Source organism: Xyrauchen texanus, chromosome 25, assembly GCF_025860055.1.
Source record: "Xyrauchen texanus isolate HMW12.3.18 chromosome 25, RBS_HiC_50CHRs, whole genome shotgun sequence".
Classification (NCBI taxonomy): Eukaryota; Metazoa; Chordata; class Actinopteri; order Cypriniformes; family Catostomidae; genus Xyrauchen; species Xyrauchen texanus.
In genome coordinates, this window is record NC_068300.1 from 30,047,062 (window position 1) to 30,074,947 (window position 27,886).

General features: G+C 37.7%; 1 protein-coding gene across 6 annotated transcripts; it reads right to left on the reverse strand.

Moving 5' to 3' along the window:
- Positions 1–737: 737 nt before the first annotated feature.
- prkcbp1l (protein kinase C binding protein 1, like) lies at positions 738–26,793 on the reverse strand. 6 transcript variants are annotated; one of them, XM_052092091.1, is made up of 20 exons: positions 26,651–26,793; positions 21,982–22,052; positions 20,976–21,133; positions 18,307–18,450; positions 17,834–17,947; positions 17,383–17,475; positions 17,207–17,294; positions 17,062–17,117; positions 16,859–16,936; positions 16,503–16,618; positions 12,583–13,055; positions 12,326–12,433; positions 11,457–11,609; positions 7,665–8,189; positions 4,947–5,378; positions 4,529–4,659; positions 4,261–4,341; positions 3,985–4,063; positions 2,760–2,999; positions 738–2,068 (listed from the first exon to the last, which is right to left on the reverse strand). In XM_052092091.1, the coding sequence occupies exons 1-20, from the start codon at positions 26,662–26,664 to the stop codon at positions 1,893–1,895; spliced, it is 3,330 nt and encodes a 1,109-aa protein (XP_051948051.1). In that variant the 5' UTR covers positions 26,665–26,793; the 3' UTR covers positions 738–1,892. The 6 variants fall into 6 exon arrangements, with proteins under 6 accessions (XP_051948051.1, XP_051948047.1, XP_051948046.1 ...); XM_052092087.1 differs by having other exon boundaries at positions 18,307–18,528; XM_052092086.1 differs by having other exon boundaries at positions 18,307–18,528; positions 20,976–21,136.
- Between the last annotated feature and the right edge of the window lie 1,093 nt (positions 26,794–27,886).

Consider the following 27,886-nt stretch of genomic DNA (forward strand, 5'->3'; position numbering starts at 1 on the left):
CAAACTCTCCTTGGATTGCATCATTTATACAGATAAACATCTTCCAACTGAATACACTAAATATTAAAGGAAAAATATGATAATAAAATGCAACGTAATTTCACCAATAATCAAAATACTTTTTGAATGTGATTACTCGGGTTACAAATACTCCTAAAAAAATATTATTTGTGTAATACAATTAAAATGTGAATTCATATGTTCATATGTCTGTTTGCGTTTCTGTGACAGCTGAAGGGTGTGCGACAAAGAACAAGGAGAAAATAGACATTATTTTGATTTTTTTGAGTGGACTAGTTACTTGTGACAAGTGTTTTAGAAAGTAACTTTAGAAATGTGATTACTTTTCAATGAAGAAATCAGTAAATTAATCTGATTATAATTTTTAGAGAAGTAGTTAGCAATTTGTAGTAGATAAGTTTTTGTGGTAATTTACCCAACACTGACCATTATTAGTAATAAAATTCCTGCACTGTTTTGTTACACATGTACCATTGCAATAACATACTTATGGATACATACCATATGTGCCTTGGCTATTTCATGACATTCTTAGACGTACCTTTAAATACTATGTAAACACCATTGTTTTACCTTCTGATACCACCAGTGCACCTCTGCAATTGCATATCCACTACTTTTGTTATATCAAAAATATATATCTGAAACCGGAAATGTAACTGGAATTTGTTGTAATATCAAGGCAACTATATGAATCCCTTTGGTAATCCTTTATTTCTATGTCACCAAATGACAACATACATACACTTGGCATATACTAAATAAGATAATTGAAATCAATTGAAAATAAATTGAAGCCTTTGTGCTGGATTCAGAATACACAAGGATTATTTAGATAATTGGTGAAAAGATGAGAAGTAGGGCCTGACCAATCACATGTGCATATATAGTAAAGCTATTCTAACTAATAGTTGGTAGATACATTTAATTTACAAGCAGTTGCTCTGCATTTTGCAGTTTTCTAATCCCAAATTCATGTTCACATCCAACACTGCTTTAATGTTGAACCAAAATCTTTTTTGAAAGAATGTGCAAGGGAAAAGTTTAAATATAAATTCTTGATACAACAGAGCATCCAGAGTTTTGTGTCTCACTAAAGACTTTATTTTTCATACAGATATCATCTCTGCTTATTCTTTTTTTATTTACATTATGTAAACAAGATAGTCCACAAGACAGGAGAAAAAGAAAAAAACATGCCCACAATAAGTATAATCTTTTCCTTTGCTCCTCTAGATTTGTTTTTGCTTATTTTTTTAATCAAGACACTTTTCACAGATGAAAGATAAGTGGAGTACAAATCTTTGAATCTTTCCAGAAACTTAGTGACAGTTCATGAGTACTAACAATCATATTCCGTAAAAGTTTTTGAACTTCTACAAACACGCTCTTCATTCGTGATTATCTTTGTATAAAGTGAACCGACCCTTCCAGAGGCACTTCTAAGTGCATCATTCACGTTCAGAGAAAAATAAAAAATAATGATATAGACCAAACACATTTGTTTCGTTTTTGAAGTTTACAAAAGTTGATATGTATAAAAAAAAAAAAAGACAACAGCATTACGGTTGCAAATTTCATATCAAAGGACGTCTCTGTCTTCGTACTAAACAATTCACAAATACAAATACGAAATGACAATGTACATAGAAATGAATCAAATCTTTATAGGCATTATCCTAATGTTGTTTGATGTAGTGAACAGGTGAGGGATGTGTGCCAACATCATTTCATGACCACACTTGAAAAGAAAGTCTCTAAACCTCTGTTGAAAATGAGTCAATGTCCTTAACCGATGACTCAAATCTGAAATGGCACCATTTTGATGATAAAAAAAACAAAACAAAAAAATGATCTCAGTAACTCTGTGGTTATGAGACGGCAACAGAGGAACTGGCTTTAGTGTTGTCTGTGCAGGGGGAGGGTCCTCGGTTTGCAGGTGAAATTTTGTCTGCAGTTGGTGAAGGTTGGGTTTTAGGGGACTGTCCTACAGGTTTTGTTGGGTCTGAACTAGCTTCTGCTTCCATCTCCTGTTGAGATGATGTGGCTGAGGAAAAAGAAAAACAATTGTTTATAAATGCAAAGGAAGAAAGAGAGTGGTTATGTTAAGAATGGAATACTAGCTTACTACTTACTGAATTTTGCGTGGTGATTACTGTATACTGCCTACTATTTTCTTTTAAAAGAGTAAGTGAAACAGTAGGCATTATTCCTTGAAAACATTTCAAACAGTAGTATGCTATATTGTTGTCACATGACCTCATCATGTTGGTCATGCGTGTTGTGTCCAGTTATCATCTTGGATAAACTGTTATTTTGCATTTTTAATTCATTTTGAGTAAAAATGTTAACTTTTTGTAGTCTGCTGAAATAATAATACTGTATAAACCATGGCTGATTTTATTTCCGTTTCACTGGAAATTAAGTGAAACTAATTTTCTGTATTCTATGCATACAGTACACTGAGTACAGTATACATACTATATTTAGCAGAAATAGACAAGAGTAGTAAGATAGAATGCGATTACATACATAGCCAGTCAGAGTCTTGCAGTTTGTTTACACGTGTTGACATATTGAGCTGTGGTGCTCATGTGGGTGATGCAAGTTCGATTCTGGCATGCAATATTTCCCATTCCCTTGCTCCTCAAGTTTCCTGTCCTATCTCTACTATCCTTTCAATACAAGTGGTAGAAGTCCAAAAAAGTAAGACGAGAGTGAAAGGATGTAATAGATACCTGACTGTGTGCAGGATTTCATGTGTTCAGGCCAGTGTGCTTGCTGGCATGGGTAGTCACAGTAACTAGTGTTCCAGCAGCAGTAGAAGATGGCCTCTTTCTTACAGTTGGCACACCACTGCTTCTTTTTGGTCTCATCCACAGCCTGCTGCTTCTCCACCTCCATCTGTTTCTTCACCTCTGACACCAGTCTCTCCCTCTCCTGCTCCAGACTCTGCCTCATCTCTGCCATGGTTAACTCTACAAACAGACACATAGTGGTGGTAATGTAAACTAGTGGTTAAAGGTCTTGCCTGGTCACCTACACCATATAGGTTTACACCCATGAAGAGGTGATTCATGATCTACAACTATTGTGCTCTTGAGCTAGGCACTTGAATCCAGATTGAGCTTGTTTACATGGACACCAGAAAGCAGTTTATTGCGAGTAAGCTGCTTAAGGCTGGAAAGTGACGTTCCTGCTTATGTGCACGGTGTTTGTGGCTTTTTTTCTTTACTCCAGTATACATGCGGCTCGCTCAGTAAGCAGCTTTCTCCACAGTAACACAATTTCCCAGCAACACTTGTGTAAATAACAAACATGGCATTCGAGGAATATTTTGCTATTTTATTCTCTGTTGCCCCCCCACCCCCAACTTTCCATTGCGACCTGCAGTGGAAATGCGCTGCAATAGTGGGGTTTCCCCCTTACATTAAACTCTGGGATTCCCCCTGCGTACAGCATACGCGTAAAGATTTAGAATTTCACTGTGTTGACTTGTTGTTGGGCTCCATCCTATGACGTTAGGAATGTGGTCTGTCCCAAGCACATGCGCAGTCTTCAAAAATCCTGTAAGAATGGCGCTAATGCTTTTACTTGACTACATAAAATGTGTTCTCCAGGAGAATCCCGGGAGTGTTAAACTGCTTTCTCTTAATCCATTTAAAGGCGTTCTCATTTAATTGACACGTTAAAAGAACACAGCTTTCTTAAGTGCATGTAAATGTCGTCATTGTCTCTGTAGAAAGTGTGCTGCAAGTCATATTGGATAACAAAAATGTCAGCTAAAAGGACACACTAGCAGAAGCATAAAAATGAGTAGTCAGAATGCTTGATTTGGTTTACATGTTCATATTTACACATTACACATGTTCCTGGATTAGGACAATGATTGGTTGTCAGGAATGTTTCAGGCATCTTGTGAACCAAGTTTGCAGCACTTGGCTATGTTGTAAAGTGAGTTACCCAGGTTATGTTTCATCTCCGACAGCTCCTGCTGATGCAGCCACTGCAGTTTCTCAATTTCAATCCTCAACCGCCTTATCTGCACCAACCAACAGAAATCCACAGAGCATGTCACATGAGAGCAGTTCTAACTTCAAATTCAATCAGTCCAATTTGCAGCCTATACAAGTGTCCTTGACCAATAAACCACATTTCCAGAAATCTGTACATTATCCCAAACGTTTGGATTGTAAAAGTAACATGGAGAAATGGTATGATGCACAAAAATGTACAAACCTCTGCAATGGTGTTCCCTGTCGTGCTCTTGGAGAGATCATTGTATATCTCCGTCATTGTTCCTTTGATCACATCCATCATCTGAAATCATGAAGGAAACAGACAACAAAGCAAATCAAGGCTAAATTAATTATCTATTTTCAAGTTTAGTCATAACTTGAGTTGATCTTGAATTTTGTAAATGTAGATTTATAATCATATTAAACAAGCTTTTTTTTTTTTTTTAGTTATTCAAATTGATTCATTCTTCAGTGGACATCTGGCTCACCTTGGTGGTGTATTTTGCAATGTCAGCGGCCACATCAGCAGATGCAGGAGGGGGAAGGAAGTCTCCAGCCAGACTGGTGGTAGAGGTGCCAGAAGCTGTGTTAACAGGTGAGGTGTCTTTCTGTTGAACAGCTGGTGAAACAACAGAAAGGATTAATATTACTTTAAAACCTCACATCAATGGACAAAGGATGAACCATGACGTCCAAATTGTGTGGCTGGTCGTCTTGGTGCCTTATTGCTTATATCAGTTCTGTAGAGCTAAGCATTCTGGTTAATTTTACGGAGCAATAGGCTTATGCATACCCTCTCTCCATGATTTTGTCACACATAAATTCTAGTCATTAGATGCAATGGAGATTGTCAGTATGTCCGATCGGGGGTTTATGAGATAGGATCTGCGCTTGGCATGTTTTTACCCTTGACTGACTGTCTGGTCTGGTAGCGGGTGCTGGAGTTGTTTGCTGGCGTCTGGGGCTGTGATTGGTTCTGCACCGGTGTCTGAGGAACCTGTCCACCCTGTTGCTGCTGTCTCTGCACCTTCTGCATGTGCCACTTCTGAGATGACGTCTGGAATTTACTGCCCGGTTGATTCCACCCCGCAGGCCGCTGAGCCGGCTGTGTGCTCTCCTTTGGCAGCAGAGGGCGCTGTTTCTTCACCACATTGGCTGTGGCTGGGGCTGCAGGAACAGGGGGAACAGCTGAGGTGGATGTGGCTTGAGTTGTAGATACAGTTGGAACAGCAGGCTTGATGGCTGATGCAGTTGCATCTTTTGGACCAGGGTTGGGGGAAGATGAAGTGTTATCTGTGGATGGAGATGCTGATTTGCTGGAAGATGCAGGTGCTTTACCTGAATATTGGAAAGAATGCAACTCATAATCACAGTATGACCCTTTTTACACCTGGTATTAACATAAAATGCAGGCGATTCAATCATAAGTGGACATCGCTAAATACAGTCATAAAATGTTTTATGATCTGATCACTTAAACCAGTAAAAACACATGTGATCACATCGCAATTGTAGTTAAACTATAATCGGTCCTTATGTGTCACAAACAAGAAATAATGGAATAGAAAGGAAAAGCTTTCAGAAAACTTGAAAATCAAATGGAAAACATTTATGAAACTTGTGGGTGCTTTATTAAGCATTAAAGTGAGTATGTACTGCCATTCTATTGAATTTAGCTAATGAGTCTATGTGCGGCTTTTAAAAAGGAAAATACCCATCCCTAATGAAACATTTGAAGAAGCCCACATGCATAAACCTGAACAGTACTTCTTTTCTTCAGTTTGCCTGACTCAACAAGCAACACAGATCATTTTAAGCATGCACATCTAAAGGACGATTAATAAAGAAGCTTAACTAAAATAACATAGTATATTATTCCACACAAAACATCATATTTGCTGCAAGATTAAAAAGTATATATGGAGAATAAAAAGGGGAAAAAAGTGTGCTTTATCAACATGCATTAACTACACAACATTAGTTTATATAGGATTTTTTAGCGTATACAACAGTTGTAGGGTTTTCTGAAAAGAAACTACATTAAAGACACAAAACCCCGGACTGATTTGATGATTATTCACAGTGCTTAATGGAATGAGAAGTTCATTCCTTTACAAAAGACATTAAAGATGGTCAAGATGAACTATTGGATTAGCCACATCCCCTCTTTCAAAACCCCATAGATACCAAATGAGCTTTGAGGCCGACACGAGCAGAAGTGATTGTCAAAAACAACAGCAGCAAAATAGCACCTTAAACTGACAACTGTTATGAACAACATGGCATAAAAATTACATTAAGCCTCAATAATTCACAGCAACTTCAATATTATGAGAACCCGCGGAATGATTGAGAGACATAAAGCTCAGACACATTTTTGTTTGCTGTTTACAGAGTCTAGTGCTGCCACAGAGATGGAGAGATATCTCACAACACTTATTTCATTCATATCTAGGAAGTAGGAATTGTTTTGCATAAATTTCCATAAAAAAACAGCACCTTTAAATATGTTTTTCAAATACTTTTTAACTTCGAATCAAATTATGTAATGCTGTAATTCATTTTAGGGCTGGTTGGTTTGGCTCAAGGCTTAGAAATCAAGGCTAGAACTCATTATTTTTTATCCCCCTTTTCTCCCAATTTGGAATGCCCAATTCAAACTACTTAGTAGGTCCTTGTGGTGGCGTGGTTACTCACCTCCATCTGGTGGCAGAGGACAAGTCTCAGCTACCTCCGCTTCTAAGAAAGTCAATCAGTGCATCTTATCACGTGGCTTGTTGTGCATGACACCGCAGAGACTCCGCATGTGGAGGCGATCCATGCACAACTTACCACATGCCCATTGAGAGAGAGAACAACTAATCGTGACCGCAAGGAGGTTACCCCATGTGACTCTACCCTCCCTAGGAAACAGGCCAATTTGGCTGCTTAGGAGACCTGGCTGGAGTCACTCAGCAAGCCCTAGATTGGAACTCGCGACTCCAGGGGTGGTAGAAAACAACCAAATTGGCCTGGTTGCTAGGGAGGGTAGAATCACATGGGCTAGCTAACCTCCTCGTGATCGCTATAATGTGGTTCGTTCTCAGTGGGGCACGTGGTGAGTTGAGCGTGGATGCCATGGTGGATGGCAACGCGCTCAACAAGCCATGTAAGAAGATGCACGGGTTGACGGTCTCAGACGCGGAGGCAGCTGGGATTCATACTCCGCCATCCGGATTGAGTCACTACGCCACCACGAAGACTTTAAAGAACATTGGGAATTGGGCATTCCAAATTGGAAGAAAATACTTTTTATAAAATACTCGCTGAGCTACCCAGGCACTCTCAGAACAATTTACTGAAGATTTTTCCTAAATGCTAATAAAGAAAATAAATGGGAAACAATACTTCCTGAACCAAGACTGCTGTAAAAGTAGGTGGTCACTGCTGTGCTTTATTGTTAACCATGTGTGTGTGTGTGTGTATAGTGAGTGATGTATCTGGTCACCAAATTTAGAGACCCTCCCCTCAAAATCCAATTACAGGTGGTCACAGGAGATGCTTGTTAATACCAGGTTTAAACAGGGCCTATACGTGTTTACAAATATTATCAGCAAGAAAATCCAAAAAAAGCAAAATATCTACCATCTGTATTAACGCCTGTCTGGTCTTTAGGTGTAGAGATGGGGGCTGATGCAATCTCTCGCTTGGCTTTCTTCTTTTCCCTTCCTCCTGATTCCTCACCGAGGTCAATCACAAGCTCCCGCTCAGAGTCCGAGTCCATATCCACCTCTGGGCCTGAAGGCCTTCCTTCCTGCCCAGGCTTCGTCCTCTCCCTCTGGGTCTCCTGTGGTGTTTTAGGCTTCTCCTGAGAGTCTTTCTCCACGTCACCGCTTAACTTCTCTTTAGTTTGGGGTTCGGCAGGTTTCTTGTCCCCACTAGTTGTCCCTCTACCAGTTGATGGAACAGTGTCTTGATTTTGTCCTTGGGAGGACAGCAGTCTGGGTGTTTTTTTGGAGTCTTTGTGGACACTGTTGTTGTGGTTAGTGTTCTTGGGTTTCTGTTCATCATCAGACATGAATTCACTGTCACTGGAATCAGATTTGTCAGAGTCGTCCGAGTCGCTGTGGTCCACACCGCGGTACACATCATCTGAGATCTCATCGATTCCTGTGCAAAGAGGAAGAACCACTTTTAGTTTAGGTCTGATTTACAAGAGGATGCAACGATGACATCTGCACAATTTACGGATATTTAAAAAAATCAGTCCATGATCTAAATTTTACAGACTGCACATGAGTGAATACAATTAGAGCTCAACAGTAGGCTTTCAAAATTAGAATGGCTTTTAAAATCTCCATAGCAAAATTTTTATGACACATCTACCTCACATCTATGGCTGCGTTCACGCCGCAGCTGAATGTGGCCAAAATCAGATTTTCTGCATAATCTGACTCTTTGTAATGTTGTTCACATGACATTTTAAATGTAGCCCATATCAGACACCAGTCTATACAGCCGACGTTTGTTAACTGACCCGTATGCGTATAACAAACCCAGACATGTTCATTATTTTAATATGTATAATTAATTAACTTATTACTATTTTAATAAGCAGTTATTGTTTTTTTTTTTAAAATATTTTTAACCTGAATAGGATACTTAATGACCATCTAAAAAAAATGTCAGCAAGTGATGGAAGAACAGATGGATGAAGTTATTTTTAAATAAAGTAATTTGCAGTCATATGGTAGAATTTAATTACCACTGAAGCTCAAGAATGTAATATGAGTGAGACAAAATCAAATCAAAAGGACAGCAGAAAAAAAAAACAACATTAGATACACTGGCAGCCAAACGTTTGGAAAAAATGTACAGATTTTGCTCATATGGAAAGATTTTGGCAAATCTTTTTCACCAAAGTGGCATTCAACTGATCACAATGTATAATCAGGACATTACAAACATAAACAAACATTACTATTACAATTTGAAAAGAATATTCTCAACTTCTTAAACTACTTTAAAAACAAATCCTGCACATGCAGCAATAACAGCTTTGCAGATCCTTGACATTCTAGCTGTCAGTTTGTCCAGATACTCCAATTATCTGTTGTCCAATGTCTGTGCTTCTTTGCCCACTCTAAACTTTCTTTTTGTTTTTCTGTTTCAAAAGTGTCTTTTTCTTCGCAATTCTTCCCATAAGGCCTGCACCCCTGAGTCTTCTCTTTACTGTTGTACATGAAACTGATGTTGAGCGGGTAGAATTCAATGAAGCTGTCAGCTGAGGACATGTGAGGCATCTATTTCTCAAACTAGAGACTCTGATGTACTTATCCTCTTGTTTAGTTGCACATCTGGCCTTCCACATCTCTTTCTGTCCTTGTTAGAGCCATTTATCCTTTGTCTTTAAGACTGTAGTGTACACCTTTGTATGAAATCTTCAGTTTTTTGGTAATTTCAAGCATTTTAAAGCCTTCATTCCTCAAAACAATTATTTACTGACGAGTTTCTAGAGAAAGCTGTTTCTTTTGCCATTCTTGACCTAATATTGACCTTAAGACATGCCAGTCTATTACATACTGTGGCAACTCAAAAACAAACACAAAGACAATGTTAAGCTTAATTTAATGGACCAAATATCTTACAACTGTTTGATATGATGGTAAGTGATTTTCTACCAAATTATCAATTTAGCATGATTACTCAAGGATAAAAGTGATGGCTGCTGGAAACAGGGCCTGTCTAGATTTGATCAAAAATTACTTTTTTCAAATAGTAATGGTGCGGTTTATTACACCAATAATGTCCTGACTGTACTTTGTGATCAGTTGAATGCCACTTTGGTGAATTAAAAGTACCAATTTCCAAAAGGTGTTATCTGTATTTATTTCACATTTCCATTGACTTGCATTTGTGTTTTTATACAGTTTGAGAAATATAGATACCGTTTTCTGCACGGGTAACACAGAGCCATGTTACCTCTGCATCTTTTCATGTGCATATTTTACTTTGTGAAATTCAAACGAACTGCTGAACCCAATTTTTTAAGTCTATAATTTTATTTTCTTGTCTTAAAGGAACTGAATGCAGTAACTTGAAAATAAACGACTTGAAATTAAAAACTTTAAACCATAACAGGCATATTTAGTGGTAAATAAACAGTGCAAGTGACAACAGTAAAGTTAGATTGACATAAAATATCACATTAAATCTGACCAGGCTTTTCAGAGGCAAAGGCACACTGGAAAAAATCAGATATGCATCCGATTTATTTTCACATATGAATGTGGGCCAGATCGGATTTGAAAATGTCAATTCAAAGTGCTTTTGTCTGTTCACATGGTCATCCAATTAACAGATCTGGGTCACATGTGAGTGAAAAAAATCTGATTTGGGCCACATGTTAAATGATGGTATATGCTTCTGTAGTCAGAGTTTATTTGCCAAATTCCACATTGAAATAAAACCAGTACATTAACAACAATCTTGGAATTTGGATCCACCAATAAGAGAAGCAATAGGACAACAGTGCCCGTCCACTTTTTCAGCCACCTTGGTTCTTTTTTTCCATTCATTTTGTTTTTCCATAGAATGAGTTTTAAGCCATGAACCACACCATCCAGCTCCGAGGTGAATCACAGCATTAAAGGTTCACTCAGTAATGTTTTCCTCATTTAAAAAGTTTTACTTCTATAGAAATTAATTGTAATTTTTAAACATATGTATAAAATCATGACCACTCATGTGAGATAAACAGTTCAGTCATATCGGTAACCTTATAAAAGGTATTTTATTCTACACGGGGCAGGGGCGCCTCAAGGGGCAGCCATTTTAGCATCACATGACCAGCTGAATACTACTAGCTTAATCTCAGTGACTGCCCTGTTATTGGACACTTTCAGTCATGAATTAAATGAATCCTAGCCTACTGTGCATAGTGAATTTCTAGAATGGCATCTGTAACCGAAAACTATTGTGTTTGAATGATGCTGCATCCAGACCACTAGGTGTCAGTGTAAGCCACTTCAACATACTTAAAAATATTACTGAGTACACCTTTAAAAACTTTGATTTGAAGCAAAAAAAAAAAAAAAAGGAAAATCGGACAAAAAGACAAAGGTACAAGACTGTAAAAAAATGAATAAATGGACTACAATCCCATGAAGCATTGTGTGTATACATAGTGGTTTTAAAAATATATACATTAAAGAGACACACAAATTCACAAGGCTTTATGAGTAGTTCAATCATTTCCTCATAAATAGACTGTATTTTTCTTCTTCTTATTATTTTTTTTAAAATTTTGAAATATTCTTTATTAATGTACTTCTAGAGGAAATGAATGGTCAATATCCATATCCAAGACTGCTGAAATAGTGGGCAGTCAGTCACCGTTGAGCTCTATTTATTTCTGTGTGAGTGTGTGTTCATTACCCAGCTGGGCCTTGCAACTCTCTATGGTTTTATCCAAACTCCTGGTTGTTTTTTTGGGAGGTGTGAGAAGCACTGAGGTCCCCTGCTGATGCTGCTGTTGTTGTTGTACAGTCTCACTCAACTCCTTTAGGTCCATTCCAGCTTTAACACGATCTGAGAATACACATATATAACACTAATGTAAAATAAACAAACACATACAAACAAGTAGAAATAAAGACTTACTTTCAACTGGTGGTTTAGTTTCCTATAACATGTTCATGTAAATTATTAAAAAGGATATTTCACCCAAAAATGGAAATTCTGTCATTATTTACTCACTTTTTATATTGTACCAAACCTGTTTGCTGTTATTTTTAGATGAACCACAAAAAAAAATTATTTTAATCACTATGCAGCTCCAAAAAGGACAAAAATACACCACTAAAGTATCATTGAAGTTGTCCATACTATTGTGTGCTATATTCCAAGTCTTCTGAAGCAATATGATAGTTTTGTGTGAGGAATAGATCGAAATTTAGGTTATTATTAACTAATAATCTTCTGTCCATACATCTTCTATTGCCGCTTGTCCTATGTAGGGTCGCAGGTCATCTTATCTGTCTCGGGCCGAAGTGTAGGGATGAACACAATGTGTTGTTTTTTATTTTTGTCTTTTTTGGAACTTGTCAGCCCATGGTCACTTTGAACTATGATACTATGGTAAAGAGGTGTGTAATGAAATTTCTCCTTTTGTATTCCACTGGAAAAAAAATAACAGCATATAGATTTGGAAGATTTTTGGTGAGCAATTCCTTTATCTAAAGCTCATGTAGAGGATTGAAGTGCAGTTCTCATTGCTGTGGGCATCAGGTTGATTTGAGACTCACCAAGGTTGAGATTGAGGATGCCACCTGTTCCTGAGCTCCTTTCCTGTTTAACCGGTGTGGGGAGTAAAGGCTTGGGGCTGTTGCTCGTCTTCAGAGAGGCAGGGGATGCTGTAGGAGGAAACATAGCTTTCTATTCAAAGAAGTGCATGTTGATCACCCAGTGTTGTTCTGTCAAAATGAGAGTTTTTAGAGAAAAATAAATAAAAACAAATACTCCACTTTGAGGTTGTTAAATGCAGGAAGTTAGAGTGAAGCACCTGTATAATCCATCGAGTCTTCTCCAGCACTATAGTGACTTGATACTCTCGGCCCTCGTTCGTCCTGCTCCAGGTCTGACCCCGTGTGAACTGAGGAGTTGGTGCTCATTGGAGATCTGGGCATGTCCGTAACAGAGATCCGGCGTCCTGGCCCCCGTGGCATCACTGTTCTAGTACCCAGGAGCACCTTAGGAGATGCGGTCATATCAAAGTTAAACTTGACCTTTTCCTGTTTCTCTAGCTTCACTGGGCCTTTTTTGGGGTTACCAGGATCCTGCAACATCTGGAACTGGTTATTGGGTGTGTAAGGTGTCCGGAATGGAGCATAGTTGAACACGCTGTATTTCTTGCGCACATTTTCAACATAAACTTCCATTTCTTGCATGGCGCTGTTGAAGATACTTTTGGTCTTCTTCACAGAGAATGGGATCTCCTTAGACATGAGGTAACAGTTGTTTATGGGAACCCAGGCTCTGAAAGAAGCATACTGTATGTTTAGTTAAAATCAGCCATTTTGTTGATTTGCTGGTTTATGCAGATTTGAAAGGCTTGGAAGTTTATGGCAGGATTAATTCACCATAATAAAGGGTTATTGCATCAAATACTTCTACATATATTTTATTTTTTACTTTTAAAGTAAAAGGTCATTAATTATTGTGGTGGTGGGGGCATGGTCAAGCGCCAGTATGTGAATGGAGCGTGTGTTCGGGAGACGAGATCTGTAAGGATTATCATTACTGTGGGAAATTATCTCTTACAACTGTTTTGTGTTACAGTGAGAGCTGGAGGGAGATAAAGGAGCAGCCAGAGCTGTAGTGGAGGAGAGAGGAGCTAGAGTCCCGAGATGATGCTGAATTTGTTAAAGAGAAGATTTACTTTTTGTTATTGAGTGTTTTGTTTTAGTGTGTGCGCTGAAAAGCAACCTTGAGACTGACCTGAGACCTGTCACACTTATATAACGATAAAACAGTATCTATTCGACAACAATAAGGCTGGGCAATATACCTGAAAAAGTATATCTTAACATTTTCAACTTTTTAACGATATGCAATATAATGTATATCTCAATATGTATATATTTGCTCTGAAATAGGTGAATACAGATTTTTATTTTCAGATTTAAGCATAATTTCGACCAAAGAGCAATTGTTGCAAAGTAGATTCAAAATGTTTAATACAGGAAATAAAATACTGTAAGAAAATAATATTTTATAATTTTATACATTTAATCTTAGTTTTTCACAATTCCTGACAAAAAAATCATAGAAAACATTTCCTGTCTTAGGTCAGTTAGGATCATTATTTTAAGAAATGTGAAATGTCAGAATAAAAGTAGAGAGAATTATTTCTTTCAGATTTTATTCCTTTCATCACATTCCCAGTGTGTCAGAAGTTTACATATACTTTGTTAGTATTTGGTAGCATTGCCTTTAAATAGTTTAACACTCTTTTTTAGTTCTGCCCACACATTTTCTATCAGATTGAGTTCAGGGCTTTGTGGTGGCCACTCCAAAACCTTCACTTTATTGTCCTTAAGCCTTTTGCCACAACTTTGGAGATATGCTTGGGATCATTGTCCATTTGGAAGACCCATTTGCGACCAAGCGTCAACTTCTTGGCTGATGTCTTGAGATGTTTCTTCAATGTATCCACATAATTTTCTTTCCTCATGATACCATCTATTTTGTGAAGTGCACCAGTACCTCTTGCAGCAAAGCACCCCCACAACATGATGCTGCCACCCCCATGATTCACAGTTGGGATGGTGTTGTTTTTTCCAAACATAATGATGAAAATGATGGCTAAACAATAAAATTTTTGTTTCATCGAGCCAGAGGACATTTCTCCAAAAAGTAAGTTCTTTGTCCCCATGTGCACTTGCAAACTTTTTATGGTGGTTTTGGAGCAGTGGCTTCTTCCTTGCTGAGCAGCCTTTCAGGTTATGTCTATATAGGACTCATTTTACTGTGGATATAGATACTTGTTTCCTCTAGCATCTTCACAATGTCCTTTACTGTTGTTCTAGGATTGACTTGTACTTTTTGCACCAAACTACATTCATCTCTAGGTGACAGAATGAATCTCGTTCCTGAGTGGTATGATGGCTGCATGGTCCCATGGTGTTTATACTTGTGTACTATTGTTTGTACAGATGAACGTGGTACCTTCAGGCATTTGGAAATTGCTCCCAAGGATGAAACATACTTGTGGAGGTCTTCTATATTTTTTTCGGAGGTGATGGCTGATTTCTTTTGATTTCCCCATGATGTAAAGCAAAGAGGCACTGAGTTTGAAGGTAAGCCTAAAAATACATCCACAGGTACACCTCCAATTCATTACACCCCCTATCAGAAGCTAATTGTCTAATTGTCTAAAAGCTTGACATAATTTTCTGGAATCTTCCAAGCTGCATAAAGGCACAGTTAACTTAGTGTATGTAAACCTCTGACCCACTGGAATTGTGATATTGTCAATTAAAAGTGAAACAATCTGTCTGTAAACAATTGTTGGAAAAAATACTTGTGTCATGCACAAAGTAGACGTCCTAAATAACTTGCCAAAACTATCTGTGGAGTGGTTAAAAAATTTGTTTGAATGACTTCAACCTAAGTGTATGTCAACTTCTGACTTCAACTGCATATACAGTATATGGTGTTCACTTACTTTTTCCACAAAACTGTGAATGTTTAATGGTATGTGTTCAATAAAGACATGAAAAATTATAATTGTTGTGTGTTGTTAGCTTAAGCACAATCTATATGTCTATACTTGTGACTGATGTAAATTTTATGATCAATTCATGTAAAACAGCTATTTCCAAAGGGTTCCCATACTTTTTCTTGCCACAGTAGGTTGAATACATTTTCAGTAAATTAACAAAAAATTATATGATATTGAATAATATATCTAGGTGTGTGCGATTTCCACAGTATGATAACGGTCATAAAAAAAAAATACCACGGTATTACAGTATCACTGTATTAAGGTGAATTGCTAATATTATTAGCAGTTACATATTTAGTAAACTATGAATAGCTAAATGAAGACTTAATAAAAAAGACATGTTCCATACTGCAAATTAATTGTGTGTCATCATGTCAAATATAATTTTTAAAATTACTATATTAAGATTTATCAAACAAAAAAAAACAAAAAATCAAAACACTAATAGTTTGTAATGATTAATGCCCAGGCTAACAGTTCAGATATGTATTTGACTCAGTAATTGGTTACTTTTGTAATTTAGTTTGATTCTAAACTTCCTCTCCACTAGTGAAAGCCAAAGCATCAAGCACAACTCCACTCTCTGAACTGCTCTCAAAACTCTGTTTTGAACAAATACTTAAAGTAAACAATTGTTAATTTCCATCGATTCAGCGGTGAACGACTCTTGTGTTTTTTAACAAATAAGTCAATCACTCATAACATAAAAAGATACACATTTGTTGCCACCTACTGGCGAAAATATGTAATCTCCAGAAATAGTCACTGAACAATCAGTGAGTGAAACCAAAATGAATGATGAATTTAAAAAGTAATGAACAAGTGAGCGAGTCAAAAGAGAAGCGTACCAGTGCTCAGATAAGAGATTAACTGTTGTATAAAGAGCAATATTTTTAAAACATAAATATTTTTACAGAAACATGCAGAAACACCTTTGAGTGAATTGGTGAACTTGCATTTTTGGTTTAAATAAGACACGCTTTTGAAATGTTTTGGTCTTAACGCTCTTATACTCACAAATCATGAGATAAGAAGGAAAGTGGCCCACTGGAATGGTCTTAATGGGGTTAATTTTACAAGCCAAATAAAAATGCAGTCACATCATCATAATATGCTTTATTTATCAAATTTTACCAACAAAATCACTGTGAATATATCAGTATGTGAAAATCCACAAGACTGAGTAACAGGCTCACCGGTCATGCTGGCCAAAGAACCGTGCGTCCACCTGGCCGTCCTTGTCTCTCAGGGCTTTAGCAGGCCAGAAGGGAAAACCTTTCAGCTTGGCCCACACCAGAGGGTGAGGCTGAGACTTCATGAACAAACAACACAAATGACCATTAGCTCACAAGCACTCTTAAATTACAACCCAGATATTTAACTGACTCACTATTAAAAATATATAACACAATTAATAAAGCGTTAACTACAATCCTAGAGGCTGCTTGGTGGATTGAGGCATATATTTGTAGCATTTGCATATGATTTACATGGGAATGTTATATTGTGACTTTGAAAGATATAAAAAGCATTTAAAAGATCATCATCTTACGCAAGGCTCACAGAACCAGTTGTCCCTCTTCTGACAGGCAGACAGGTAGCACTCTGGACAAACCTCAATTTCATTCATCTGTGGATGATTCATAGCGAATACTTCACCAAGATTCCTGATATGGTTTTTAAATGTGCACATTGAACATGCTAATATAAAAGCATACAATGTCAGGCATGTTCAACTCATTGTAAGACACTAACCTCATGTTCACAGATCTTGACAATGACTTTAGCAGTTGCTGTTAGCTTGTGATTCCCTAAAAACAACAAGCCATTCAAAAAATAAACACTTTACGAATGAACTGCTTTGAAGTAAACACTTTGATGACAATGGGCCAGCACTAACCTCCATTATAAATGATACAGTTGTGTAGAATCCATTTCACATCAGCCAAAAATGCTTCCGTGCAACCATACATTTTCTTCTTGAAATTCTGCACATGGACAGAAATCAGGATAAAACAACAGGATAAATGCAAAACCCTTTCAGAAGGTTCTTGTGATTTGGAAACTCTGTTGTACCTTTTCTAACGTGCACAGGTCCATTGGGTGAAATATGTACTCGGAGTAATCTGGGTGCTGTTCCAGGGACACAGGCTTCTGAAACGGCTCCGTCTGCATGATTAATCATTCATTAACCCTTATGCACTGTTCATCATTAAATCACGTTCCAGTTGTTCCCAGTCAAATGTGAACGGAAACAATAAACATGTAATTCTTTTAATTGTTATGAAAGAAATGTAACAACTCCAAATTATTTAATGTAAAAGCGCTAAAGTTGTGCATGGGGGCACAACTTTGACCAAAATAGATTTTGGTCAAAAATGATTGAACAGTCCATGAGGTTTAAGATAAATCATAAAGGTTGAATCAATATAACCTAGTCACAAAAAACTGATACTATCATAGAAAAACAGAAGAGATGAAAAAGTAATTCGATTGTGAGGGATGTGGTACTTTATAGTTGACTCACCCCCGGCTGTTTCATTTTCTGTAGAGCAAACTTGAGCAGATAGGACAACTGTTCCAGGTTTAGCATGGTCATAGCTTTACTCTGAGTCTCTATGCATTCAGCCACCGTTATTTTCTGAAGCAGAGAGTAAAATAATTATACTAAATAACATGCATACAGTTCATACCCATTTATACATTCAAATGTCAGTATCAAAACACAGAGTGAAGTATCTATCAAATAACATGAAGTGAAAGATCATTCAGCATAATGTATTCAAATGGAGTCATCATGTCACCATTCTCTTTCATTGTATTTTATTTCCATATGATGAAAGTGAATGGTGACTGAGGCTAACATGGGTTTGGAAAAACATGAGGGTGAATAAATAATGACAGAATTTTAATTTCAGGGTGAACTATTCCTTAAAGTTGTGTATGTAATCAACAAAACTAATCCACTAATACACAACACAACGCTTTTACTCTCAGTACCTCACACTCTGGACAGAACCAGTCACCCTCAGGCTCTGCAGCCAGTTTGAGGCACTTAGCGTGGTAGACGCGTGGGCAGAGCTCACAGCAGAGCACCTGGCCCTCGCGGTGACACACCCAACAGTAGAAGTCATTCCTCCCGTCCTGCGGTACAACATCAACAGGGTCTGTGGTGAGTGCGGGCTGCTTGACATAGTAAAAGGGACCATGTCTAAGCTCACACTGAAATGCAGGCAAGAGAGACAGGGCAAGGGGTCAAAACACAAGCCACAACACTTGCAGGGGACACGCAGCAGGGCAATGAAGGGTGAATCTCAACTCAAGGAACCTGACAAGATCACGTCCAGGTCAAATTTTGCCACAAGGAAAAAAATAAGAGATTATATTTAGCATGAAGAGATTATAAAGCCTATTTAAGTTTATTTCATGACAATTAGGCTCATTTCCCTCCTCCTGATGCAAAAAACAACAACAACATAAGTCTGAAAATAAAAATATATTAATAAATGTTAAAACAAACTAGTACTACAAGAAGTAACTGTGTGGACAAAATAATTTCCATTACTGTATTATATACCATAAAAATGTATGCAAAATATAATTTCTTATCAATTCTTTGATTTTGGTGTCAAATATGACCAATGAGATTTCTTCATGAGATTCACCCTGAAATAATCAATCATGAACATGTAAGCAGTCAAATGACCACTGGGTCACAAGCAGCAGAACACTGGGACAACACTGGGTTTGTCTTATCTAGCTCCCTATGTCATGAATCAGTATATCATTTACACAAATTCTTGTAGATATTAAAATGTACAGTGTTATTATGACACATGAATGACAAAGAAATAAATATCCAAAAGGTATGTTTAATCGTTTTCTAACTACTCCATAATTCTCTTTAAAAAAGAAAATAAGGGGTTGACATCATATATTTACACTTGCACTCAACCTCCATCAACTTCAGAGACTTCAAAAGACATGATGACATTTTCGGTAAGGGAACAATAGTGGCTGAGTTCAGAATGGCATACTACTCAACCACAGTACTTCTGCCATAATGATCTATAGCAGAACTAGTAAGAGTAGTATGGTAGTATGCCATTTTGAACTTGGCCAGTGATCAACCAATTTTAGGAAATGAATGTTTTATTGCACTGGAACAATTGTGTGACAGGGGCAGCCGTGGAAATCGCCGACACCCTGACCAGTGTCCTGCCTACTGAACTAGGAAGCTGATTGAGACACGCTTACAGTTTGTATAGGATTTCTCTCCAAACTTCAATAAACACACCTGATGACTAATGTATCTCTGATTATAAGAGCTACTGTTTGTGGTGTCTGAGATCAGGTGTTTTTTATATTATTGGAATGAAATCCTTAATTGCATTCTACAAAGCCATGGATGCCAAATTCAGATTACCAGGATCAAATTCCAGTGTCAAGAGCTTACCGTAATAATATGATTACAGCGACAGTTCTGATTAATATGGATGACAGTGATAAATGACAGTGAATAATTGCTGTTCTTCCTTAAAATTTGAGGAAAGAATTAGTGGTAATTTGCATGGTATTTCAAGGTTAGGCCAATAAAGCAAATCTGCATTTGGCATCCTGCATGAAACATTTTTCATATAGCACTGCAGCTCACCACCACAAAGACTGCACAGCATACAATTCAAATCAGAGCACTTGATTTTTGCTGTGATTAAGTGAACATACAGTGACACAAAATAGTATTCAGACACTTAAGCCCCACTCAAGTAAGAATTTAATGACAATGCTAGATCTTAAAAAAATGATAAAAAATGTCATAACTATTTTCAATTATTTTTATCTGGTCATTATTAGTGGATCTGTGCAATCAGTTCCCCTAAATGTCAAACAGAGTAACCACAGGTGCAGTTTATCACATTAACTATGGACAAGTTCCACTAACGTTTGACAACCAGAAAGTGTTAAAATATTATTGGTGCTTGCGCAATCTTTAAAATAAATGCCACTTGGTTTGATATTTGGCAATTCATACATTTTTAAGTGTCCAAATAGTTTTTGGGGCCACTGTTGCTTTTTTGTAACTCCCACAAGGGGTTGATTTTGTTCATGCAAATCAGTAAAAGCATTTGACCCCTTTCAGCCGTGTCATTAAATATTGCACATGGAAAAGACACAAAATAAAAAACACATGTTTACAAGCCACAATCAATCCTGATCATTTTGGTTGGTCATTGAAATGCAAGGACATTTTAAAGAACACAGGAAAAGACAAGTTTGACATACAAACTGAAGGTCTGTTTAAAATCCTACATACACTTTTAATTCACAATTTTTGAACATAATATTTCTGTACTGTTCATCCAGTCATATAATTAGAGATAGGCCGATATTGCTTTTTGCTACCAATACCAATTATTTTAATGTTTGGTTGTCCAATAAAAAGTTCTGCTTTTTGACACAATGATAGCTTTGCGTCTGTAGACTCCATATTAGGCAAACGATAACCTATAACATATGTGTGAACATCAGTAAAAAATTTAAACCTATTGTCAAACCAATTATTTTTATTAAACGCCTGGCAGTCAACTGACTATCGGTCCATCTCTAGATAGAATAGAAGGCTAATCAAATGGACATCAGGGGAGAGGGATGTCAACGAGGGAACATACTTGGTCTTTATTGCTGTTGATTAATCCTGGTTTCTTCTTCTTCTTTGTAGGACTGGGTGACGTGTCTGAGGGAGAATGTCCATTTGAGGAATGTGGAGGACTGGGTGCTTTCCTCTTCTGCGCAGCCAGCGTCTGCTCCACTGATCCTAGATCAGGGACTGCTGGTGAGAGAATGACAGCCTCTTTATTATGCAAAGCCCACATTAACAATAAAGTACATTTTCTGGCAACCTCACCCAGCTGGGCCTGCGATTGTGACCTTTCAAAGCATGAACAAAACAAACCGCTACCAACCTCCACATGCCCAACTACAAAGACATCAAAGGCCACTGCTTGTCTTTTAAGCACATCTTAAATATTCAAAAAGAAAAGTTTTTTGTCAAAAGTCTAGCGAGTCTATTATCATAAAGCACCAGAGAGTAGCATTAAGTTGCCCTGATAAAAGAGGATATTTGGGCACATGCCACTTTTGATGTGGTCCCCACACTTTTTGACCAAATAATTTCCATGACCTTTCCAGTTGTTTGTGATTACTGAATAAAGAATTTTAAAAAAATTAATTCTAATTTATATTGATTCATGGCTTATGAATCATTCAAACCGATTCATGAACTGTTCTAAATAATGATTCATTCTAAAATGTAGATATTACGATGGCTTGCAAACACTTTTTCTCCTCACAACAGCAGTCTACCCAATGAAATATAGGAGTGGGGCATAAATAGAAAAAATGCCTTCCACTTTCCCAATGGCATTTAAAATATAAAATTTTCATTACTTTTCCAGGCAAGATATTTTCAGGTTTTCTATGACCATGGGAACCCTGACTGGCTATTATCAGTCATGTTTGCTTTCAAGAATGTATCTTTTATAATCTGACAATTGGAGTCTATTACATAACATTGAAGCAATGAATTGTACATCTACAGCAAATGTCCAGGACAAAAAACAGTAAAAGATAGCATGAAAAGCACAATAGAAAGCAAAATTCAAGTGTAAAAATTACCTTTGGTTGGCATGGACACCTCCATCCCTTCAACAGCATCCGATTCTATCTTTGTTTCCTCCTCTGCCAAACTAAATGAGGAAGAGAGAGGATGATATGGTTAGGAAAGACAAACGAGTGGAGGAAAAGGATGGAATAAGAAACAGAATTCTCTTGAGGTCTACCCCTGAGATAAAAGACTTGGGTGATGTAATCTAATCTTCTGAGTTATTCTGTTGTTGTTTATAGCAATCGTCCTCCATTTCACATTTGAAGGAGACACTTTCATGACTATTGCTTTTTCTGACCAAAGCTATAACCAATTATGGCCATGCAAGGTGAATTTTCATGACTATTTCAACCTGTTTAAATCTATCGAGGTGAGCTTGTTTGATTGTGATGGTGCAAGGCATAAAATCTCTCGGTGTCTGGTAATAGACCAGTATGTCATTTAACTGAAGCAAACATGTTCATTGGGAATACCAATGTGAATAGGTCCATTAGCCAGGGATTAAGGTAGCAACATCTGCTGAGACGAGAGATCGTCTTCACTTCAGCCTCAGTTGTCTATTTCTTGTCTGAGAGAATTTGGTTGTCATGGACTTGTCCATGTTCAGACATATTTTGTTCTAAAATGCCATACCTACTGACATGGCTACATCCAAAATGTGGCCTATGGTAGTGGTTAGATCCTCACAAACCAATTAAGATACAGAATTTTGGGGTGATGTCTCTGGAACCAGCATTCTAAATGGATGTCAAGCTGTATTGTCAGATATTTATATTGTACTGAAGCACGTGAATGGCATATTCCACTTTCGTTCAGGTATGGAAACTCTTCTCAGGTGCTAGAAAAACTTTAATTACAACAAAAAATTTATTTCACTTGGTGTGAATAGTTTTGATATTAATTTAGATGTGAAATCAGAATGTGAAATCATATCTATAGTGGAAATGTATGGTTTTAAAGGTATCAGACCTATAATACTGTTTATGGATACCATTATATTTATGTATATAATGCGGATCTGTTTTTTGCAAATAAGGGAGTAAAACTTAAAAAACTGAAATCTTACCTACAGAACTCAGAATCAACTGCATAAATAACCTGCAACCAGTGGTGCCATCATTCAGTGTTATTTGTTTTACAAAAATGTCACTTCAAGAACCAAGTGAGTGGACAAAACTTTCAGCTGTACTTGAACATCCAGAGATTGACATCTGAACATCCATCAATTAACAAAACGTAATAAAAATTAAGTTGTGCGGAATAGGAGAACAAAATCTTCACTTTAGCATCCAACCACATGTATCTTGGCCACAATGGGGCCCCATTCACCCTCACTGAATCAATCAACAAAAACCTTCTCAACCACAAGGTAAAGACGGAAATGACGGTTTCCAAAAAGCACCAACAAAATCCTACAATTATGAGGCCTTGATCCTGTTCTTTGTGCAGAACTGAAGAAAAGATTAGAAACAGACATCAATTCTCCATTAAATGAGGTCAGGATTAGGATCTGTGCAGAAACTGATCAGGATTGAGGAGAGAAAAGACACAAGTCTTCTCAATAATCATGTTTAAACGATGACCAAGACGTGATTCTTATTGACTAGTCCACCGCATGACCTCGTAGGAACCTTGGTAAACAGAGGCCTAAAAATCCATGTACCCTTGCCATGTTTCATTGTTTAGATGATCAAAGACTTCCTCAACAGACCAAGTCACCTTTCTCAGGAAAATAAAAACAAACATTTGTAATCGTGAATCAAATATATTCATAATGGCACATTTTCAACCACTGTGACGAGGTAGACTCACCTTTCTTAACAGCAAATAGTCCTGAAGGTTTTGAAAAATCATAAATAGTTCAAAAAGAATCTGCAGAGTAAATGGGTTATCTAGCCGAAATGAGAATAATGACATTAGCCTGGAGAAAAAATAACGTTCGTATCACCAAACTTGAATTAAACACGAGCAGTCTAAAGAGGGAAAAGCATGTCTGAGCATGTCGCCAAGGGCCCCAGGGCTCTCCATTTATTACTTTAATGTGAGGCTGATAGGAGCTGCATGAATATCATTTCACATTTGGGCCACACCATATCGAACACTCCCATCCACCAGGCCTCTCTTTTCCAGCTTGCTTCAGAAAGGTCAAATAATGTCAAGTCAACTGCATAGCTGAAAATCCAGATTGTTGATAAATAAATGGCAGAAGATCTATACATTGAGATCAAAAAACCAGAAAGTCCTGAATACGATCCAACAGAGAGAAAGAAAACCACCACTCTGTCATCAAACTGGGCTCCAACGATGTTTACAAAACTGGATCTTCTAGAATGATCCGAGCAGACAAAACACTGTAAACATGATCAATAAAACAGACTAAACAATCACAGGTTCTCGCAAGGAGATCAAATAAAGAGAAAGGCAGCTGTGAATTTGGAGATTACTGGCCAGGGAGTGAGACGAGGTCTTTTTTCTCTCTCTTCGCAGGAAATGAGAGTGCCTCCCTTCCCCCACCGCTCAGCTCAAACTCCCCTTCCCCCCTCCCTCTAGGCCAGAGACGCGGGCTCTGGCACGTCTATGGCACTGGAGCTTACTGTAAACAGGGAAAAGTAGAGAAAGCCTTCGATATAGGTCAGTCTCAAGAGCCACAACTCAACAAAACAAGAGCAGCGGCAATGCACTTGAGTATCAACATGCAAACAAATGTTGTGCCATTCAGGCAAAGCAAACCGTCATACCAGACCACACTCTCTGGTCGTTAAAATAAGGGTTGTGGCTGCTTTGCAAGTCATTTCAAGGGAAGCAATGATTTAAGAATTGATTTTGAAGGAGAAAAGTTGTTTTCTGTCACAGATGTTGATGCTGCTATGATATGCCTTTTCTACATTGGCTTTGCAGATGAAACGCAGGCATAACAACCACGCCAAACCATTGCAGGCCATTTCCTCTGAATGGCATGAATCCAATCACTACAATCCTTTACGATGCATTTTCCTGGACAAGAATCCTGATCCCAGTGGCATAATCTCCCAGGGAACACACCAAAAAAATTTAGCTGTACTATACCAACACAAATAAAACACATGTTTACCCAATGCAAGAAGCAAGAATAACAATATAAAGAGAACTGGGTAGGAAGAACTGGGGAATTAAATTAATTGTGAATAATTGCGACAAATTCACCTGCGAGTCGTTGTTTGATAAACAGGTGACATATGATACATATTGAATGGGGTTTTTGAAGCACAGCCATAAATATCATTAGAAAGATCCGATCCATTGGGAATTCAGGAGGAATATTTTGGTCTCCTGTGAATTGTGCTCCCTTGTTTTGTCTTGTGATCAGGGCTTTGAGAGCAGCTGTGTGTGTATGTGTGGCGGTGCTATTTTATAATTAACTCCACCATAAATCTCTTACCTAAAAGAATAATGTGTGAATATCTTCTAAGCAATCTTTTAAAAATTGCTGTTATATGATGTCACAGCCTACCCTTCTTGAAGAATCCGCTTTATGTTTTAGTTTATAATTTGAAATTTAAAAGGTAAAATTGTGTATGGTTCTAAAGCTAAGGCAACAAAATGGCAGATCAAATTCAGTGCTTTTACAATTGAGCAGTGCAAAACTGTAGACTCAAAGAAAAGGAAAGTTAACTACAGTATAACTCATATCAGTCTTATGGCTTTTTGCCATTGTGTCTGGATGTAATAAGCACAAAAGTGTTAAAACAGGTTTGTTAAATATTGTCCTACGGAAAATAAAGTCGTTTTGCATGATTTAAATGCAGTTGACGAAAGCTTTGCCCCTGAATAGCCCATGCTTAGAAAAACCCCCATAGATTTTTATGGCAAAACGACAGCTCTTATTTTTGCAATCATACTTGACACAGCAACCAGGCTATGATACAACTAAATGACAGGTAAAAGCATGCAAATTTCTGTATCATCTGTTTCTTTCCTAAGTTTGTTCACAGCACAAATACAAGCAGATTTAGCTTTAAATATTGACTAAATGAAGAACGACACAATGTGTCCTTCCCTAATGCAAGGCTTACAATGTTCTATTACCTGTTAATATAAATCCAACACAAACACCACTGATGTATGCAATGTATTGGGCTTTCTATTCTTAGTAGTGGATTATGTCCGGTCTTGATTTACCCATCCTGCCTCTGTATAAAATGGCCACAACTGGGGCCCTCAACCCTCTAATAGGCCCTAACAGATGCCTCCATTTTTTGTAGCGTGGCTTGTGACACACACAAACAAACAATGGGACAGGCAATCGGCTTACAAATGTACATAACCCAACTGCCCCTCCCCCCAGTCACCCCATGACACCCTCCTTCCTTTTTGCCAACAGAGGGACCAGCTCTGTAACATACAGAAATGACTGTCTGTCATAGAGTCATAGAGAGTTGTTTGCCTGTTCAGCAATGAGTGATAGCTGACTTTGTTTGCAATGTAACCATGTGACCAAGCAGAGCACAGGCCAAAGTTTAGGAGAGAGAGGTAGGCCCCCTCTGCCTCCTCCTTCCTCCTCTGCCCTGTTTTTCTGAGACACAGGCCTGTGCAAGGCCTTCCCATTCACTGGAGAATCAAATCTGCAATTCACAGTGTTAGCAGTGGTTCAAAACAGTAAAATGACATAAAAGGACAAACGTAATAAAACATCAGGCTTACCTCTGTGGATGCATGGCTGAAACAGTGTAATGTCACTTATAAAACATGGAGGACAGCCTCAGCCTTTAGACTACAAGGGAGGGCTCTCCCCTCCACACACACGGCTCAGGCCTGTCTGATCAGAGCAGGGCCGTGACTGGCTGCCCTCCCACTTGCAGAATGTAAGGTCTCCTCTGATTGGCCGAAGCACTTCCTGAGTAATTATCTTTGTTCAGCATGGGCAGGATCAGCAGTGAGTGTGGGAAAGAGCACAGAGGAGAGAGGGAGAGAGAGAACTAGGCCTCACTTCCGCAAAATTCACCATAAACCTCTCTTGTTTGCCCAGACCGAGGGTTAAATGACAGCTAAGTGTGCGTTTGCTTCGGCTCTGTCAGGAATCCTGTCATTTCATGGAATCCATTGAAGTTCTTTTGTTTCTCTGGGCTGCTTGTGGGGCTGTAGGCCTTTGTTTAGTCCCTCCCCCACCGTAGCCTGTTGAGAAACAGGCGACACTCCTTTAGTGAAAAACAGCACTGAACGAAAATAGTGCAGCCACATTAACTTCCTGTGCACGTTGCTGCAACCAATTCATACAAAATATAGAAAACATTTACAATGTTCAAATTATCAGTGATTATGTTGAATGTTAACATATTATTAACATACTAAATACAGTATAGAAAATGTACCAAGCCATTATCATTTTAGGAATCAATGTAAATTCAAAGAAAATAGACCTTCACTTTCCTTTCCCTGAACTCTTTTTGTTATATGTTGGGTGTTTCTAAATTTATTTTAATAATAATAAAATACTGGTATGTGGTCAAACAGTAAAACTTGATTTGATGCAATATATATATATATATATATATATATATATATATATATATATATATATATATATATATATATATATATATATATGTGGCTAAGCAAGCACTGATTTCAGAGTTCAGAATTCTTATCATGAATAAGTGGCCAGGCATAACATCATTGGCCAATGCTTCTTTGGTCTTTCCTGTGTTAAAACATATTCACATTTTAAGATAGCTGTATTCAAATTTAAGCAATTCATTTCAAATATTCATCTCACTAAATTGGAGCAAAAGCCATAACAAGGTAGGCCGCAAACAGCACTGGAAGTTACACAACACTGACCTCTACTTGCGAGATTAGGAATAACTGTGACAGAAACTCTGACCTGTGTTGACAGGACAATTTCTGGATACATACTAACATTATTATCAGTATTCGCTC